General features: G+C 46.9%; 6 protein-coding genes across 6 annotated transcripts; 3 read left to right on the top strand and 3 right to left on the bottom strand.

Moving 5' to 3' along the window:
• Positions 1–9: 9 nt before the first annotated feature.
• Positions 10–1,422, bottom strand: COCSADRAFT_162330 (uncharacterized protein; the record flags this gene model as incomplete). Its single annotated transcript, XM_007703999.1, has 5 exons — positions 10–209; positions 262–482; positions 607–831; positions 895–1,148; positions 1,201–1,422. 5 exons carry the CDS (start codon positions 1,420–1,422, stop codon positions 10–12), a joined length of 1,122 nt encoding a protein of 373 aa, XP_007702189.1.
• A 1,142-nt stretch (positions 1,423–2,564) lies between these two features.
• COCSADRAFT_182980 (uncharacterized protein) lies at positions 2,565–4,961 on the top strand (the record flags this gene model as incomplete). The annotated part of the gene is made up of 1 exon (XM_007703998.1): positions 2,565–4,961. One exon carries the CDS (start codon positions 2,565–2,567, stop codon positions 4,959–4,961), a length of 2,397 nt encoding a protein of 798 aa, XP_007702188.1.
• Positions 4,962–5,733: 772 nt separating this feature from the next.
• On the top strand, positions 5,734–8,055 carry COCSADRAFT_201340 (uncharacterized protein). The gene is made up of 3 exons (XM_007703997.1): positions 5,734–7,257; positions 7,328–7,436; positions 7,489–8,055. The coding sequence occupies exons 1-3, from the start codon at positions 5,936–5,938 to the stop codon at positions 7,732–7,734; spliced, it is 1,677 nt and encodes a 558-aa protein (XP_007702187.1). The 5' UTR covers positions 5,734–5,935; the 3' UTR covers positions 7,735–8,055.
• Positions 8,056–9,528: 1,473 nt separating this feature from the next.
• COCSADRAFT_162327 (uncharacterized protein) lies at positions 9,529–11,386 on the bottom strand (the record flags this gene model as incomplete). Its single annotated transcript, XM_007703996.1, has 7 exons — positions 9,529–9,756; positions 9,808–10,280; positions 10,339–10,381; positions 10,440–10,571; positions 10,620–10,847; positions 10,964–11,105; positions 11,163–11,386. 7 exons carry the CDS (start codon positions 11,384–11,386, stop codon positions 9,529–9,531), a joined length of 1,470 nt encoding a protein of 489 aa, XP_007702186.1.
• Positions 11,387–12,669: 1,283 nt separating this feature from the next.
• Positions 12,670–13,406, bottom strand: COCSADRAFT_162326 (uncharacterized protein; the record flags this gene model as incomplete). Its single annotated transcript, XM_007703995.1, has 2 exons — positions 12,670–13,224; positions 13,290–13,406. The coding sequence occupies 2 exons, from the start codon at positions 13,404–13,406 to the stop codon at positions 12,670–12,672; spliced, it is 672 nt and encodes a 223-aa protein (XP_007702185.1).
• A 763-nt stretch (positions 13,407–14,169) lies between these two features.
• COCSADRAFT_162325 (uncharacterized protein) lies at positions 14,170–15,929 on the top strand (the record flags this gene model as incomplete). The annotated part of the gene is made up of 3 exons (XM_007703994.1): positions 14,170–14,462; positions 14,528–15,179; positions 15,231–15,929. 3 exons carry the CDS (start codon positions 14,170–14,172, stop codon positions 15,927–15,929), a joined length of 1,644 nt encoding a protein of 547 aa, XP_007702184.1.
• Between the last annotated feature and the right edge of the window lie 1,782 nt (positions 15,930–17,711).

Raw genomic sequence — 17,711 nt, 5'->3', positions numbered from 1 at the left:
AGAAACATGTTACTGGCGAAGTACCGGTGGAATGGCACCATTTTCCATCATTAAAACTGTTTTGATCACCGATGCAAGACCAGAGGCGTTTTCGATATGTCCTAGATTTGACTTGACACTCCCAACAATGACTTGCTCTGTGTGGTCTTTGCCCATTGTTGTTGCGAACGCCAAAGCTTCAGCTTTGTCGCCAACTATAGTTCCTGTACCTATGGTATGATCAGATAGCGCCTCAATATTTATACGATATTTAGAGTTTACCATGTGCTTCGATGTATGTTGTGTCGGCTAAAGTAAGGCCTGCCTGCTTGTACACTTTCGTTATAGCCTCAACCTGAGAGTCCATTCTGGGCATGGTAATGCCTGGAGTTCTACCATCTGAGACAACGGATGTACCATGAACAATAGCCCGTATAGGATCTCCGTTTCTCAGGACTGTACTCAACGGCTTGAACATGATCCCAGCCATTCCTTCACCACTCCTTCACCACTGGCACGAGCGTCAAAACTATGAAAACTATAACATCTGCCATCTTGTGACAAGAACCTACGAGTAAAATATATTCCTTAACAATTGAGACCTTTACATAACCTAGTAATACTTACGGCATCGAGGATTGAACCATAGGTTTATCCGGGTCCAAGATAAGGTTCACGCCGCCAACCAATGCCTGATCAATTTCACCCATACGGAGAGCACTGCAGGCCTCATTTAGGGCAACCAAAGTGCTAGAGCATGCCTTATCAATGGTCATACTCGGCCCACGCAGGTCGAAAAAGTAAGATATGCGATCAGCTAGCATTGATGTTCCTGTTCCAGTGAAGCGGTGTCTTACTAGTATGTTAGAATTATACCATCAATCGCCTATCTAGATACAGGTATTCATAACATACTTTGCTGAGAGCTCAGGATCTCGACCCAGAATCTGATCGTAATCTTGATATGTTGACGCACAGTATACTCCGGTCTTGGATTTTTCAAGGACCTCCATGGTGAGACCAGCATTCTCGAAGGTTTCGTACGCCAATTCAAGCATGAGACGCTGCTGAGGATCCATTGCTTTCGCCTCTAATCCACTGATGCTGAAAAAGTCATTGTCGAAGACAGCAGGGTTTTGGCGAAGTAGATGAAGCCTACTGGCATTGAACTATCGAACGTAAGACATCACTATGGTATTTGAAAAACTTGTGGAAGCTTACTGAGCCGGGGAGATCGCTCCTGGGGTGCCAGAAAGATTCTAGATTGAATCTGTCACGAGCGTCTCTAGACCAGCTGGTCATGCCTTTGGATAGCATCTGCCAAAAGGCACCAGGGGTATCTGCCATTCCAGAGAACCGATATGACAGGCCGATGATGTCTACAGGGTCACATTTCCCATGATGCTTCTCGTTACCTTGATTTTCAATCGCTTCAATGGCCATGGTGTCAACGAGGGAAATGAGATAGTAGCAAAGACTGAGAGAAGCTATCAGCTGAAGAGGAGATGATCTAAACACTCCGGATTCAAATTTGCCGTCGCGTTTGATTTCGAAAAGATTTAACCATTGGATCATTCCTCCACAAAACTGTTGTGTGCTGGTGATAGGGTAAGGTTGTACCACGTATATTGTATCAAATCAACCTCCGAGAACAACTAGTGGGTGGAGTTTGTATGTAGACCACCTGCAAGCGGCAAGTAGGCTGCAAGCAAGCTGCCAGGAAAGCAAATTCTGGCATAATAGTCGCCTGCAAAGAAACTACATGGTTTTGTCTATATGTATGCAAGATTCATCAGCATATATGATGCCATGATGTACAAGAGTTACATGCCTTTCCTTAATCTAATAAGATTCTTACCTATCAGTCTATTAAATATATTAGGAACACTTATTCTAGGTTATTGTATCTTTCCTTAATAAACTCTTTATAAATATATCTTTCTTTTCTTAATAAAACCATAACCACAACAGCTAAAGAGACAAAAAGGGTAACTTTAGAATCGTCTCTTCTTGCTAATGCTATCTAGCTGAAAAAATAAAAAACATTATCCTATAATTCTCCAACCTTTACCTTACTTTCAACCAGCCAATGAGGGCGCAAGGATAGTAGATATCCCGACCTAACGCAGTGTCTCATTGGCTGGTTTCGGCCCACCGGGTTGTTCGCCGCGTGGGGAGGGAGGTTAGATCAGCCCTGAGGTGTTCCTGCATAGCAGGAACTCACGATAGGACTCTCCAATATTCCTATGAACAGGAAAAAATATAGGGAATCACGAGTCAACCAATCATAACATTATATGTCATTTGGAAAAGAGACGGCAATTACACAATAGTCGGTCATCACTAGCGAGACTACACTAATTTATGTAAGACTCTATGACACATTTGTTACCTACGAATCCATTATTAAAACCTCAACTTTGACTCAACTGCCAAATATATGTCTGGAATCCTGCCATTGTATTCCTTCTAACTTCACTTACACAGCCCAGGCACACACCGCTATTAGTATGGCGTGCTGCATTTTTGCAGCATTAATCATACACCGATCGCTACGCGCGCTCGAGTACCTCAATACACAGCACATGGCCGAGAAATACCTCGAGGCTAAGACGTTTGAAGATGTGCAGGATGGAGTAGTCACTGTGGACGATGAGGAGGTTGTGGCGCAGCATTTCACCTTGTCAGACCTCACGTGCGAATTATGCTGCAGAACTATTGAAGAAGCAGTACGCCAACTACCGGGTGTGGTCAAAGTCACAACTTCGCTGCTGGTATCTTCAGCTACGGTTGTATATAAGAGAAGGCTGCTCGGACTTTGGAGAATCCAGACAACTATCCGAGACACTGGCTACGGGGCCTCAGTCAAGCAGGATGATACGGAACTCCTGGACGTGCTCTCCAGAAAGTCTAAATTGGAGCAACTGAAAGCTGCTTTTCGGGGTGCTGCTATTTTATCGGTGCTTGCCTGGTCCTTCCACTATGCAATAGCCTCATGTGGCGAACTCGTGAGTATCGAGTCGGCATCTTCTCTCTACATTCTCTTCTCTATCATCCCAGCATGGTTTGTACAGCTATGGTTTGGTCGCAGCATACATATTGGTGCTTGGTGGCATGGTGACAAGACCAACATGGACACACTCCTAAGCATCTCTGTACTTCTAGGATTGGAGATCTCTTTCGCGGATCTCGTGTTCGGAGCTGGGAGTCTCATTGAGCGATCCCGTCGCTCTGATATGATGCTTCATACGAGCAACGCTTTACTTGTCACGGCGGTCCTTGGAGGACGCTGCCTTAATCAAGCTCTCCGAGCGAAAGCAACCTCAAAGATCATTGCTCTCCACAAAGTCCGATGTACCGAATCGCATGTTATACTTCTTCCCAAGAGGACCAGCCAGCCGGTATTTCTTCTCCAGCCTGGCGACAAGATCTTGATACCAGCTGGCTCCGTGGTTCCATGTGACTGTTACATCACTAGTGGAACCTCTGCTGTCGATACATCGCTCTTGACGGGTGAAGCAGCTTATCAGACCAAGCACCCTGGCGATCTTATCATGTCCGGTACCACAAATCTCTCGTTTACGCTTGAGGCAGTGGCAACTCATCCACCTGAGAAATCCTCGTTGTCGCGGCTAGTGGATGCTGTGCGGGCGTCTTCGTCCTCTTCGGATAACACCAGAGGCGACATGATACCGGGCCTGACGGCTGTCATAAGCTACTTTGCCAGAGTTGTCATGACCCTTGCCGCGATATGTTTCTTTGCTACTGGAATTACTTCGCTATGGGCTAGCGAGGACTTGATGAGGGCCTGGGTCGCTGCTACAAGGAGGGCCATGCTGATTCTTTCTGTGGCCTGTCCTTGCAGCCTGGGACTTGCGACTCCCGCAGCTACAATGGCAGGAATCAATGCGGCACTTCGGCATGGCATTTTAGTCAAGGGCGGCCTGGAAACCCTTGGCAAGTTGGCAACCTTGACACACATGGCTTTTGACAAAACCGGAACACTCACGCGAGCTGGGCTTGAAGTATCAGAAGCGAAGTTTCCTGATGGCATAGACATTCAAGATCTTTGTCTATTGATCTGTGCTGCCGAAAAGAACGAGCACACCAACCATATTGTTGGTCGAGCTCTCTTTCGATGGGCGTTTAGTCAGCTCGATGAAGCAAAGAGAAGACAATTCGAAATTATGGTTACCCAGGATTCTACTGTCAAAATGGGCAAAGGGGTTATAGCGAAGGTCTCTCTCACGGTTGGGGAGGAGTCGACGGAGGTCGTCGTTGGGAGCTTGAGATTGCTACAAGAGAGGGGGATGCTGTCGGAAAAGACATCCTTTGCTGTTGACCAAACGTCCACTCAGGCTGTTTACATTAGTGTCGGCGGGAAATATGCTGGTCACTTTGTCCTCGAGAATATTGTTCGACCGGAGACTCATGAGACTCTCAGCAGGCTTCGTCAACTTGGACTAGACGTCAGCTTGATCACCGGAGACAACAAAGAGGAAGCCGAGCGAGTTGCAAGTATTGTGGGCGTTTCCAGCGACCATATTACTTCAGAAGCCTTACCTTGGGACAAAGAAACTATTATTCGGAACATACAGCGCCGTGGTGGCGCAGTTGCCATGGTAGGGGATGGCCTTAATGATCTTGCTGCTCAGTCTGCCGCGGACGTCGGTATTGCAATCTGTGCAGGACGAGACAGCGGCGATCTCGGGGCCGCCATGGCCTTCTCTTCATCGTCAGAAGTGACTTTACTTTCCGGAGTAGATTTGAAAGGTCTGTACGAGGTCATTCGAATTGCGAGGAAGACTATTCAGCAAGCCCGGATCAACTTGATCTGGGCGTTGGCATACAACGCGGTTGGCCTTCTCGCAGCGACTGGTTTCCTAGAGCCTTTTGGGATTAGACTGGATCTCTACATGACAGGAATGATTATGGCAACCTCTAGTGTGAGCGTGTTATTTCTCAGCCAGCGCGTTACCTAACACACCATTACGTAATCGCAAGTAGGTGGGTATGCAGGGCAGAGAACAGAGTAACAGAACGGACTCACGGCTATGAACCACGCTCGGAGACCCCGAAGACGCTTTTTAGCACTGACAAGTCGGTTCTTAGGCGGTTAACCATCACTCGCGTCCTCATTAACTCGGTTCCGGGCCCTCCGACTGCGCTATCCCTTTTGTCCGGATGGCGATATGAGGAGCCGGGGTGTCGGGTTTTGAACGAATGGGACGAGTTGGGCTGAGACCACGTCACTAGCACAACACAGGTGCATCACAACGCAGGGATACTCTGGTGCCATGCAAAGGATACCCTCAATTCAGCATTTGGTTAAAGTCTATTTGATCCAAAGTTTTGAAATCTCCGTTTGGGCAGAAAGGTGGCGGAGTTTGGCGCAAGCCGGGGGCTCCGTTTTCCTGCACAACCTCGCAAGAGGTCTTGACGCTAGACCAAGCTTAACCCTCTTCCTATTTTGTTGCCGTATTTCTCTGCCCTAGGCGCCGAGCGCTAGACAGGAATAGCACGTGCCAAATAGGTGTAGATGATGGCCCTTATCCTCTAGAGGGCACAATTGGCCAAGCACGATTACGTGCCCTTTCTTAACGAAAATAGGCATTGCGGGGTTGAAGATTACTATACTATACCTGGCTAATGCGGCTGCCGCCTCCTGTCAAGCGTTCGGCGATGGAATTGATCCGCCGAACAGACCCTTAGTCTTCATCTCCCAGGCAGGTTCTGGGTGGAGAAGATGTTGGAGCACGGAGCGGTCAGGACTGGACTCTCTGACGCGCAATCTTCTTCAGTTGCCTTGACATTAGCCTTGCAGACTTCTTTATACTCGTCTAGATCTGGGAATTTCCTCGGAATTGTTGGTGTGTTTACCACAAGTTGTTAGTGAATAGTGACTGCGGGTAACGACTGAGACTGTCCCGCATGTGACCAGCCTGGCTTCGGCACCATGGCATCCGGACAGCAACGAACTCGTCGCGCCGCCGCGAACTTACAACCTGACAACTCCTTGCCTGACACCGAAGACAGCAAACGTGTCGCTAATCGCCTCGCACAGCGCAAATTCCGTCGCCAACGCAAGGACTACATCGCCCACCTTGAGAATGAGCTGGCTCTATGCCGTGCCGGTGCCAGCGAGGAAATCGATCATCGCCGACTGGAAGTTGCCCGGCTTCGTGAAGAAAAAGCCGCGCTGAGGGAGCTCCTGGAACACGTTATCTGTAACCTTTCTCAGATCTGCGGAACCGATATCTCCATCGCTGGTATCTCCACGCAACGTCAACACAATGCACTCGTTTGCCCTACTACTCCCACTGAAAAAGAGTCGCAATGTGACTATAATCCTTCTGGCAGTTGTCATTCGGCCCAAGGCGAGAGGCTATCCGAGCGCGGACAGGAACCCTTCACAGATGACACCAACAGAGAAGACCTGGAGAGGGCGATTGACCAAGAAGGAGCTTCAGCAGCCCAATTTGACACCTCGATGCCGAATGCTGTGTTGAACGCGGATACTAGCCTGCAATTCATGACTGATGACGCACCCATTCAGCCCAGCCAACTATGCAGTCACGCGTCAGGACCTGCTCAACCCAGTACCAATATAATCGCCCGAGCACCAATCCAAGACGAGCTTTCAATTAACCTCGCTTTAATCTGGAATGGAGTGTCTGACGAATCTCAACCGCCTGACTCTGTTGGGGCTGATCATCACGGCCAACGTCGGTTCGGGGGAGGCAGTTTTCACCAACCGTCTGCGGATCATACCAACAAAGACGCGCAACGATTATTAACGGGCCGCAAGAGTCCCATGTCAGACTTCGACAGCTTTCTCTTCCGCACGCCTGGGAACCTTAGAAACATCTGCCGCTCGTCAGGTTGCTTAGGGCGCCATGATAAATCAGAAAAAACACAACTCATGTCTATCATGCTCCGGCGCCGGACAGATGAAGTCATCGACTCGTGCACACGCTCTGGCGATTTGGTCTCGCTCCAGTCTATCCAGGCTATGGAGCAAATCTTGGTGAACGGCTTGGTCAACACGATTCTCTCTATGCAAGCCATGTGTATGCAGTTGCTCGGTATCGAGTCCATGTCCTTGTCCGGCGGTTGTGCATGGGTCGTGTGGCAGATCGTCAAAACTTTCTGGGTACTACCTCGTCTGGCTGACTGCGGTGTGTTGGCCACTGCAACTGAGCTTGGATTTTACTCGGATGTCTTTCACGATACGATGCCAGCTTGGCTGCGTCCAACCGATATCCAGAAGACCTTTGAGTGAGTAAAATAACATCACTGAGGTGACCTGGCAGAATATGAGGTGGCTAACATATAGAACTACCTATAGGCACAGCATAGCCATAGATTTCATTCCGTGGGCTCACCTGCGGGAGTCGCTCATCATGCATGAGGATGAGATCGTGGTAGACGACGTTTTCGTTAGTCTCCTCAAAAGAGTGCGTTTTCCAGATCGACCCCAATTCTGCATGATACTAACGAATTCACAAGCAAATTCCAACAGGTGCCGAGTCTGATCGTCTAGTGAATATAAAAGATGATGCGCCTTGGGACAGTATCCGGCGTCAATTCCAGACTAGCCACGACAGGTTTCTGCGCGATTCGTTCTATGGTTCCGTCTCCATGTTCAAGCTAGGCGAGGTCTGTGAGCTTGATTCAGCAATACCTATCTGCACGAACCTACTGGTGGACAGCTTAATGGCTCATCACGATGAGCTATCGTCAATAGCAACCTAACAATTAGTTGATCTATATGTGAATATACAATTGAAGGAGCTTAACTATGTACCGAACCAATTGGCAAACAGCATGTTGCTACAAGTAACAGCAGGAAGGATCTCTCCTCCGGGTATGTCAATAGATAGTTGGAAAACTACTTGGGATCCTGACGGGAAGGAGGATAATCATCACGGGGCGAGATCACTTGACCTGGAATCCCGCCAAGGCATGTCCTCCGGGAGGCCACTGCGTGAAGGGAAGCCAACGTCCTCCTAAACCTTCCGCTTAGATAGGAAGTTAGGGAGGACAGAACTAGAAGCAATAAGGATATAAGGATAGACAGATTTTATTATTTACTCTTGTTGTAGTTAACTTAAAATATCCTTTCTTAATACTTATTTTACTTTATAAGATTGTTACTCGTTAGTCTATTTAATAGACTAGAGTTTATCGAACCTGTTGTACCTTTTCTATAAAGCACGCCACTCTTCTGTATCGCTAGATAAAACCCTTACGGAGCTATTCACGTTATCCTACTCGCCCTAACCCGGATCGAGCTTAGAGAAGTATCAGCACTCAACCCCGTGTAACACATATAGAGTAGGTAGCCGAATATAAATCTTACTTTCTTGTAGTGCTGTCTAGATAATACTAACGAGAGAGATGGGTTCGCTGATAAGAGTTAGGACTGAAGTTTAACTAGCATAGAACCGGTCTGAGGTTTCGCTGACAAAATACAGAGTAGGATGTAAAAGCCCCTAACTCTTACGTCTAATTACGCAGTACCTTCTAGTTAATACTCACAAGAGTAATCTAACGATTATATAGGAAGCTTTGAAGGATTTAAGACATTTAGTTGTTACGACCCAGGGTCGAAACGCTGGCAGACTACGCCTCAACTACGCCGCACGAACATGAGCCAGGATAGCGATCCTGCAGAGCGATGACTGTTCGCAGTCACATGACCGATCACGACACCAAGGACTATCGATAGGAGCGCGCACGACTATCGATAGTAGCCACTGCGACTATCACCTAAGTATATAGCAATATCGATCTTCCAATCGTGCTATACAAACCCATTGTCCATTGAACTAACTCGATACCCGAGACCCAACGCTAGACTACCTTCGGGTAACCTTCACCATAACTACGAATGCATTCTGTTCGATAAAAGTTGTTCTCTTCTTCCTGCAAGCATGCTACTGAGGTGTATACGATCTAATATAAGTAGAGCCGAAGTAGGATCGAGTCGGATGTTGGTACCGCTGGGCAGCCGATGTACCCAATAATACCCGCGATCCGATATAACTATGCTTTTTTGGAATCGGCGAACAATCCATCCGGTCATAGACAAAGTTTCGTCATATCTGCTCTAAGCAAGGTTACCACGTCACTCTTAGACATTATCGGGTGTGCTAACATTTTCCAGTCAGCTGCATAGGGTAAATTGCTGGGAGTCTTACAGTAATTTTCCTGGCACTGCCACGAAAGAGACGAGTGCACCCGATCATACTATGTAGGAAGGTTGACTTACTTTGAGGGTGACTATGATTGATACGCATCTTCCCGAGTAACACGATTTGCGAAGTAGCCATTAACAGCAGTAACCCTTATTTCCCCACTTATTAAGCAAGTGAGTTGTTTTTCTCGTGTTCATTTCACTACCGATCTCTTAGTTTGGGGAGCTACCAATTTAAACCCATCTGCTGTCCTTCTAAGATTTCCTGAAAAGCTCTTCGTAACGATAGGACTGATCCCTTAAGAAATCGTATGGAAATCAAAGAGTAAAGTGTCAAGTGAGACCTCTTCTCATGATAAAGCTGGGGCAATTTGGATAGCAGTTCTCCCGTCTAGCTGAACAGAGATTCTTGCCTCACCCTGCTCGTTAGAGGCAAACCTCATACAGTCCTTAATCATGTAACCTGAGCTTGGCTTAAGATTCTTGATAGATATCCACGTGGATATCGCTTCCGTGCCGGGATAGAGTACGAGGTCTAAATCATCGCCGGTGTAGGATATTGCTTTCGCGACCATGGCCTAGTTTTGATAACGTCAGCGGCATGGAGGTTAAGATGGACTTCGACTCACCTCTTCAAAGTTGACATCTGTAAGATATGGACCACGTTGCACTGCATCACTCGAAGGCTGCATGAAGCGGTTCCAGCCAGACCGAAGCCAGAGCCGAGCGCGCAGAAGTTGACACTTCATGAACAACGAGGCTCCTTCGTACCAAACAAACCCGTCTTTCTCAGTCCGTAGCAAAGCTTGATCATTGTCAATCATGGTGGTAATCTGGCGGGTAACCTCATTGTCCCCATGCTCGTGTGCGGCCATCAGACTAGACGCGTACATCAAGGCCATCGAACTGCCGTAGTTTCCAGGATCGAGCATGTCTCCGCTCTGTATATTCTTGAACGAAAGTTTACACTGAGAGTCAAACTCCATGTATTCATGACGTGCAATCGCATAGGAACGAAGCGACAGGTCAGGGAAATTCGGTGCGGCGAGGCACGAAACCGAGAACTCATTGGCAGCTCCAACAATGTTAGGAAGACGTAGCCCTAGATTAGTTGTCTAATCAATATTTCCTTCCTCTATTCATTTTTTTGGTTTACATACCGGTCGGAGATGAACGAATCGGGTGTGCGCTTCCACTTTCGTCCTGAGAAAATCGGTCTCAATGATCAAGTTTTCAAAAGAAGCCAAGGGTGGTTTCATACCATAAAGTCCTCAACTAAAGCTTTATGGAACGAGGCGCGAACCAGTTCCACATCGCGTCGACCCGTATTTTCATCGTGTGCAAGTAAGCTATTTATGCCGTTCAAATTGCAGAATGTGTATATCCAGTTGGGCTCCCGTTGTTAGATGGCAATCAAGGTGGTATCGGAAAAGTTTCTTACCTCGCATGCATACAGGCAATATGATGAGATGCTAAAGTTTTCGAAGAGGGCCTGTGCCAATGTTGTAGCTGAATGTCGATAGCGGTGGCTATTGTCGATAACGAGCTCCAAGGCATTCTCTTCCGAAAAGGTATGATCGCCAGTTGCGCTTTCATAGAGGCTGATTGCCAGGAGAAGGAAGGCTGTAAGCATAATATTGTCCTTTTTGACGGGCTCATAGTTGGTGCTCTACTATCTTTAGATGACTTCGAAAACACTGAGCAGAGTGCACAAACTAATTTGCCCCAGAGGCATTCCCACTTCCAGTAGTTAAGGACTTTCTTTTGACAATACTTATATATCACCTTCTTCTGTGCCCGCTGTAAATAGCCACCCCTGAAAGATGGTGTGTATATCTTATTGGCTAGAGCCAAGACATAGATTATCTCGCATAGTTGGTAGCGGATGGATGCTGTTTGAAATTGGTCAATGACACTGAAGTTACTCCTAGTAGAATGCGTTAGTACTTGGAATCGCTTGGCATATGCTCACAAGGGCACAAACCAATCATCCTGATCTTGCATGGCAATCTTTAAAATGTGTCGCAGTTGCGAGAGTTCTTCTAGCTGAATCTCAAGTTCGACCAAGGACTTTTGTGGTGCCGCTGTAGAAACCAATTCCTTGATAATGGAGGGGAGATACTCGTTTCTCTGGCGGCGTCTTTGACGCCCTGCGGCTGATTCTTGTTGCAGAAATCTGAAGATAAACCAAGCAGTCACCGCAGCCATCATGGGGACAAACACGACACTATATCCAGCCCTGTGCTTGATGGGTAGAATGGGAAGTATTAGAGCTTGTCCGGGCCAAGCCAAGAATGGTAGGATAATATTTGCCGTTGCGAACCACAGGAACAGACTCGTAACGAAGAAGATCCTAGTCATATCACGTTGGTCATTAACTTGCTATAGGACAGAGGAAGGGCGATTTTGACCCACAGATTAAAAACAAAGGCCAGGATCCACCAGCCACCGATCCCAACCCAACCACCACCAGGGAACAGGGCTGCAAGACCAAAGTACTGAACTCTCAGGTGCCAATTCAGGACGAAAGATGCCAATGCAAACGCAGCCAGCATGGTGTAGAGTCTCAGCAAGAATGAACTATGCCTGCCGGCCACCACACTGATGCCTGCATTGTCTGGAATACACGTTGCGCTGTCATTAAGTACTGAACTTTTCTGGGATGTCTGCTTAGACGTCGTCGCCGGGAGTGAAGAATGTTTGGAAACCTTCGACATCGGCATAAAAGGACGCGATAATAACCATACAATAGTTTAATTCTGTATAGTGGAGGCTACCACAGCAGGGAAGCGGCTAGATGTATACAGATCAGCAGTTGGGCAGAAGTTATGGATTATGAAATGGTCCCAATGTACGTAATGAGGCATTTGTCAATGCACTAACGGGATCTATGTCATGCTGTGCCAGGATGATACACCAGATTAGATAATGCTGCCTTTCTAGAATGTAAAAACTGGTAAGGAAAGCGACAAATTATTCAAAATTGCTCGAAAATGACTTCAGTATGCGCTCGCAGTTTAATTGTCTCGTCGGCCTGGCTCAACAATGGGCATTTATCTATTATGAGAAGGCGTTCACCAGGGGAAAACGCTTTTAAACTACAGCATATCTAGTTGCCCCGATATTTCCATTGCCGTGCCTAGTTCGTTATCTGCTTTTTTGTGGCGCTGCATGAGTTTTCGTTGGGATGGAAAGTGCTTTCTTGTCTATTCAAGACATATGAACTCTTAATCAATGTACACTTCCAAACGACCTTCGTGTACCTTGCCTGGCGTCATCATTGCAATCATCTCGTTCAAATCCCCCAACTGAAACTCTTGAGTTGACTCTGGGATACACCGAGAGTCTTCGACAGAATTTCACACATTTTGCAGCAGATGCAGGATTAGGGACCCTCGCCCTAATCATACTGTCACATCCCATGTTAGCCAAACCCAAGGAGACCATCAATTCAGCGGTTCCACAATTACAGTTATTGCTATAGTATCCGCTTACCTGAGTCTCTTATCTGACATCATATATGCAGAGATCTCCAGCGGCTTGGGAGGGTGACCTATGACAATTAACTTTCCATATGGCTCCAGCAAAGGCAGTGTTGAATCATAGGCAGCTTTGACGCCAGAGGTGACAAAGGCGACATTGAGAAGATTACCATCGTTCACCTCCCTCAGTTTGGTAGCAAGATCAGAGCAATTGTCACTGTTGATAGTCTCAACTCCAGGGTATTCTTCTTTGCAGGCGACCAGCTGCTTCTCCTGGACATCCATCACAACTACTTTGTGCCCCAGGATTGTCAGAAAGGCTGTGGCAAGCTGACCCAAGTCGCCCGCGCCAACCACGCCCACAGACTCGGAGACTCCAAGTTTGGTCTGCTCCAGACCATCCCAAATGGTTATTCCGGCACAGAATATGGGGCAAAGTGGTTTATCGAGTCCTTTCAAGGGAGTGTTGACGCCAAAATTGCGTGAAATAAGCACTGTGCTTGCTGCATCCAAAGTCGTGTATTCGCTGAAAAAGCCTGCTATGTGAACGCCTTTGGCTTTGGTCTGAGCACAATATTCGAAGCGATCACTCTTGCAAGAGTGACACTCCAATCAAAACTCGCACCAACGAGGTCGCCAACCTTAAAGCCCCAAAGCGCGGCTTCCTCTGGAACTTGCACTACTGCGCAGACAACCTCATGACCAGGCAGCAATGGAAACCAGTCCATTCCGACTTTGCCACTCATGATAGTCAGATCAGTTTGGCAGAGTGATGCTGCTTTCATTTTCACCAGTAGATTACGACCAGTCGGTGTGGGCACAGAAACTCTCTCAACGACACATGGAGCCCCAGCATAGCAATCAGTCAGTACCTGAAAGTTGTGAGACTGAGATAAATGAGAAAGCAGAACTCCTTGCAAATGGCTGCCCTCATCGTCAAGGGTACCAAACCGCCTCCGCAACTAGTTTTTTCAAGAATAGTCATTGCGCTGATGGGAAGAGGCCGATGTGCCTAATTCTGCCAAGAGTGTAGAAGTAATGCGGACAGAGTGCAGCGTAGCGAAAGTTCGCGGATGGGGATCAACAACGGATTTGTCTTGGGAAAAACAATCTCAAAAACCAATATTAGCTGTATGACATGACACATAGTACAAGATCATTCTTCAAAGATCTTCATCATTATTGCCCAACACGGTTGCATTCGGAATAGGTTCTGGGAAGCTAAGCTTTACGTATGAATCGCTGACTCGGAGCTCGGACCACATTCTTTATGCAATTTGATGTGACACATACAGCCACGCCGTACGGTCATGTCGAAGAGAATGCGAGAAAGAATACTCAACTTCACAACCTGACTGTTATCGCATTCATTTCATTTTGTCAAGAGCTCCTTAGTCAGCAAAGACTAGATTTGGGGGATATTAAGTCAAATCTAGACACACTTCAAGTGTCCAATCCCTATCCAACAAACACAGCATTCAGAAACTATTAGACCATCTCATTTTCGCCATGTCATCCGCGGTGGAAGTTATCATAGTTGGTGGAGCAGTCTCTGGGCTCACCTTTGCTCATTGCCTAAGAAAAGCCGGCATCAGCTATGTCGTACTCGAGAGAGGAGCTGAAATCTGTTTCGCAGGCGGTGCCAGTATCGGCTTGATGCCTCACGGATTGAGAATTCTGGATCAGCTTGGCTTATGTGATCAGATCCTTCGGTTGACGGCCCCAGTCCACTCATCCACAAGCCGTTTGCCCAACGGTCAGAAGTTTCGAGAATCTCGCCTTCCAGAGGAAATACAAAAGAGGTGCGTACCAGAATCTTTTATACTGGCAGATGCATTAGCCGTCTTATTGACTCCATGATGTATAGGCATGGATACCCAACCACATTCTTCGAGCGAGAAGAACTTTTGAAGGTCCTGTACGACAACATCCCGGACAAAGAAAACATACATACCTCGCAACATGTTACTGATCTTGAAATCGGTGAAAAGCTGATCGCGGTCAAAACAAAAAATGGACGCGTTTGGAGAGCACCCATCGTCGTCGGCGCAGACGGAATACATAGTATGGTTCGAAAGCATGTTTGGAAAGACATTGACCAAGGCACCGGTGGCGGCCCTTCATCAAACGAGTCTAAAGCCATTGTAGCGGACTACTATTGTACATTCGGAATGTCCGTCTACAAGAGCGATGACCCTGATTTTATCGAGGGTAGCAGTCATGTCAATTTTGACCAGTTCCGATCTTCTGTTGTCATGAACTCCTCAAGGAACAAGCATTTTTGGTTCTTGATTGAGAAGTTCAACGAGCGCAAGAGCTATCCCAATATCCCTCGCTTTGGGGAGACGGATATGGAGAATATGGCTGCCAAGAATAGCGATTTGATGGTGACAGAGCACACGTCTTTTAGCGATTTATGGAGGCTACGGACAAAGTGTGCGATGGTGCCTCTTGAGGAAGTTGTTTTTGATGTCTGGCATTCCAACCGCTTGGTCATTCTCGGTGACGCGGCTCACAAAGTATAACCCCACATTGTAAGAGAGATCTGCAGCGATTAATTCGAATCTCAGGTAACTCCAAATGCTGGGCAAGGCGGCAACTCTGCTATCGAGAGCGCTGCTGTTCTTGCGAACTTGCTCCATAAAGCAAAAAAGTCGCACGAGAACCTTGGAAATATGACCACTGCAGAAATAACCGAGCTATTCGAGAACTATCACTCCAATCGGAAGGATCGGGTGAAAGAGATGTCCCAGACTTCTGCATTTCTCACACGGTTACACGCACAGGATAACATAATGCTCAAGGTGATCGGACGCCACGTTTTTCCCATCCTGGGAGAAGATTTCGAACTGAATGCGATTTCAAACTTTATGATCCGGGGGCCGACTCTGGATTTTATTCCAGTGAAGACCAAGCCCGCATTGATACCGTGGGAGGGTTGGACCCTGCCAGATTCGCTCAAACCTCGAGAAAAAGTCCTTTCTATGGTCGCGACTTTGTTTCTCCTTGCTGCCTTCAGTGGTTTATTAAGTACCAGGACGACTGCTCAAAGAATCCTTTATCCTTTATCATCCACCGTGTCCATTTTCAGCAGTCTCCCAAGCCCAAGGGATATGAAGTCACTGAACGCGGTGCTCCCTGAACTCGGTTCTGACATCACACGCTTGTGGGCCACCATTTGTATTATTCTGAATACTCTCCCCATGGCAGGCATCATCGCATCTGAGAGCTTTAGGGTAAAGAATTTGAGGCTCATATCCGCCAGGTAAGAGATCTTGCTTTATTTCTCGACCCTCTGCCTCGCTCTTGGCCACTGACATTGCGCATAGGATTTCAATAATATGCTCGATATTTTTATTTTGTGGCCTGGGATTTGGCGGAGTCGTCTATTATCTCCTCCGCACTGTAGAAGCAGCTCTCGTCGAATCGAAATCTCCTGGTCAGTGGACTTCTAGAATTTCACTGAAGCATGCGAAGACATTCAATCTCTCACTGCAGCTAGCAGTTGGGATAGCTCTCTCCTTCACGTTCATCCCACTCTTTTGGCCCGAGTTGGACATGAGGCGCTATATCAGCTCATCAAGACTTCTCTCTTGTCTTCCAGTCATGCCTTTGCTTTTCGATTTGGTCCTGTCAAAGTTTGCCGGCAATCAGACCAAGTTTGCTGAAGTAATGAAGGCGCACGAAGACTTACCATACCTAAAGAAAGGTTGGCTCCTGTCGGGATTGTGTGCTATGGTGGCACACGTCGGGTACTTGGTTTCCTCAGTCCTATCTGGCACTCTGATATTCGACTTCCACTCTGCTGCCGCTGTGCTGTCTCAGTTTACGATCTCAGCACCGTGCTCGATCGACGCGGAGTATTTGATTTTCGCAATTAGCACGCTCCTTTGGGTTCTGAGCGCCGTTACCGCGAAAAGCAAAGATCCACGCAGCCTCATGGCTAAACTGGGCTTTTTTGCAACGACGGCAGTGTCTACTATTCTCTTTGGACCGGGTGCTGTTATTGCAACACTATGGACTTTAAATGAGGATGCACGCAGATCCACGGCCGAGGGGAACTAGTTATTTATTAGGTTTCAAAGGGGCACGGGCCAGGCATTGGGCAACTTGTTAAAATGTGGACATTTATTTTGCATAGTTCTGTATAAATATGTTACGATCAGCCTTAGAATGTGGAGGACATTTCGCTGTTACATTTATTTAACGAGTAATCTATAAGACGGCGAATCCGCAGTAAGAAACAGAGATACTTATTTAAGACTAGCGCATCACGTGATCTGCAAGATGCTTAGTAATTAGTATGTCTTAGTACTACTAAGCAACTGAGCACTCCGCATATCGCCTGTAAGATGCTTAGTAATTAGTATATCTTAGTACTACTAAGTAACTGAGTATGTTGCATAAAGCTCTAGTATATTATTATTATTATTCCATTATAGTCCTGTATCAGCCGTTGGCTATGTAGGACTTTGGCCAAAGGCCGTTCTATCTAACTAGTTACAATTTGGTACGTTGTGCTGTATTGCATGACTATGGTGCTTCGGCCTTTGTCTAGTTAAGCTAGTACTAGCTTTCTAGACGCCTGGTGCTAAAGAGCAGTTTGGTAACAGGGAGAGATATAGAGCAGCTAGGCTGCCTTCTAGCGAGCTCTCTTAGGGGATAGGAAATAGTGCTAGTAAAATCAAATTCGTTGTTCTTTGTTTTTCTTCTTTTCTTCTTATTTTTCTTATTTTTCTTCTTTCTAGCCTTCTTGGCCTACATGCCACTTTCTTGTTCCTATCTTCGTGCTAGTAATAAAAGCTAGAGTAGCTTCTATACCGCTCGTAGTGTGGAGTAAGAGTGGGAGTTTAAGTACTTTCTGGCCTAGAGTCTTTTTAAGTTGGTTTCTCTCTGCGCTATAGAAACCGCAGTATAGAAGTAGGTGCTCTGCTGTTTGTGGTCTTCCGCATTTACAGAGTTCTGTTTCTCTTCTTTTTACTCTCTTTAGATAAGCATTGAAGTATCCGTGCCCTATCTTAAGAGAATAGAAAGAGCTTAGAAATCTCTTC

This window comes from Bipolaris sorokiniana (genome assembly GCF_000338995.1).
Source record: "Bipolaris sorokiniana ND90Pr unplaced genomic scaffold COCSAscaffold_11, whole genome shotgun sequence".
Lineage (NCBI taxonomy): Eukaryota > Fungi > Ascomycota > Dothideomycetes > Pleosporales > Pleosporaceae > Bipolaris > Bipolaris sorokiniana.
This window is presented reverse-complemented; position numbering and strand designations above follow the sequence as displayed.

Excerpts from the sequence above, each read along its gene's own strand:
- COCSADRAFT_201340 (XM_007703997.1), top strand. The coding sequence starts at position 5,936 with ATGGCATCCGGACAGCAACGAACTCGTCGCGCCGCCGCGAACTTACAA. Across the intron at positions 7,258-7,327 it reads GATATCCAGAAGACCTTTGA|GCACAGCATAGCCATAGATT; the intron begins GTGAGTAAAATA and ends AACTACCTATAG. Across the intron at positions 7,437-7,488 it reads TCGTTAGTCTCCTCAAAAGA|CAAATTCCAACAGGTGCCGA; the intron begins GTGCGTTTTCCA and ends CGAATTCACAAG.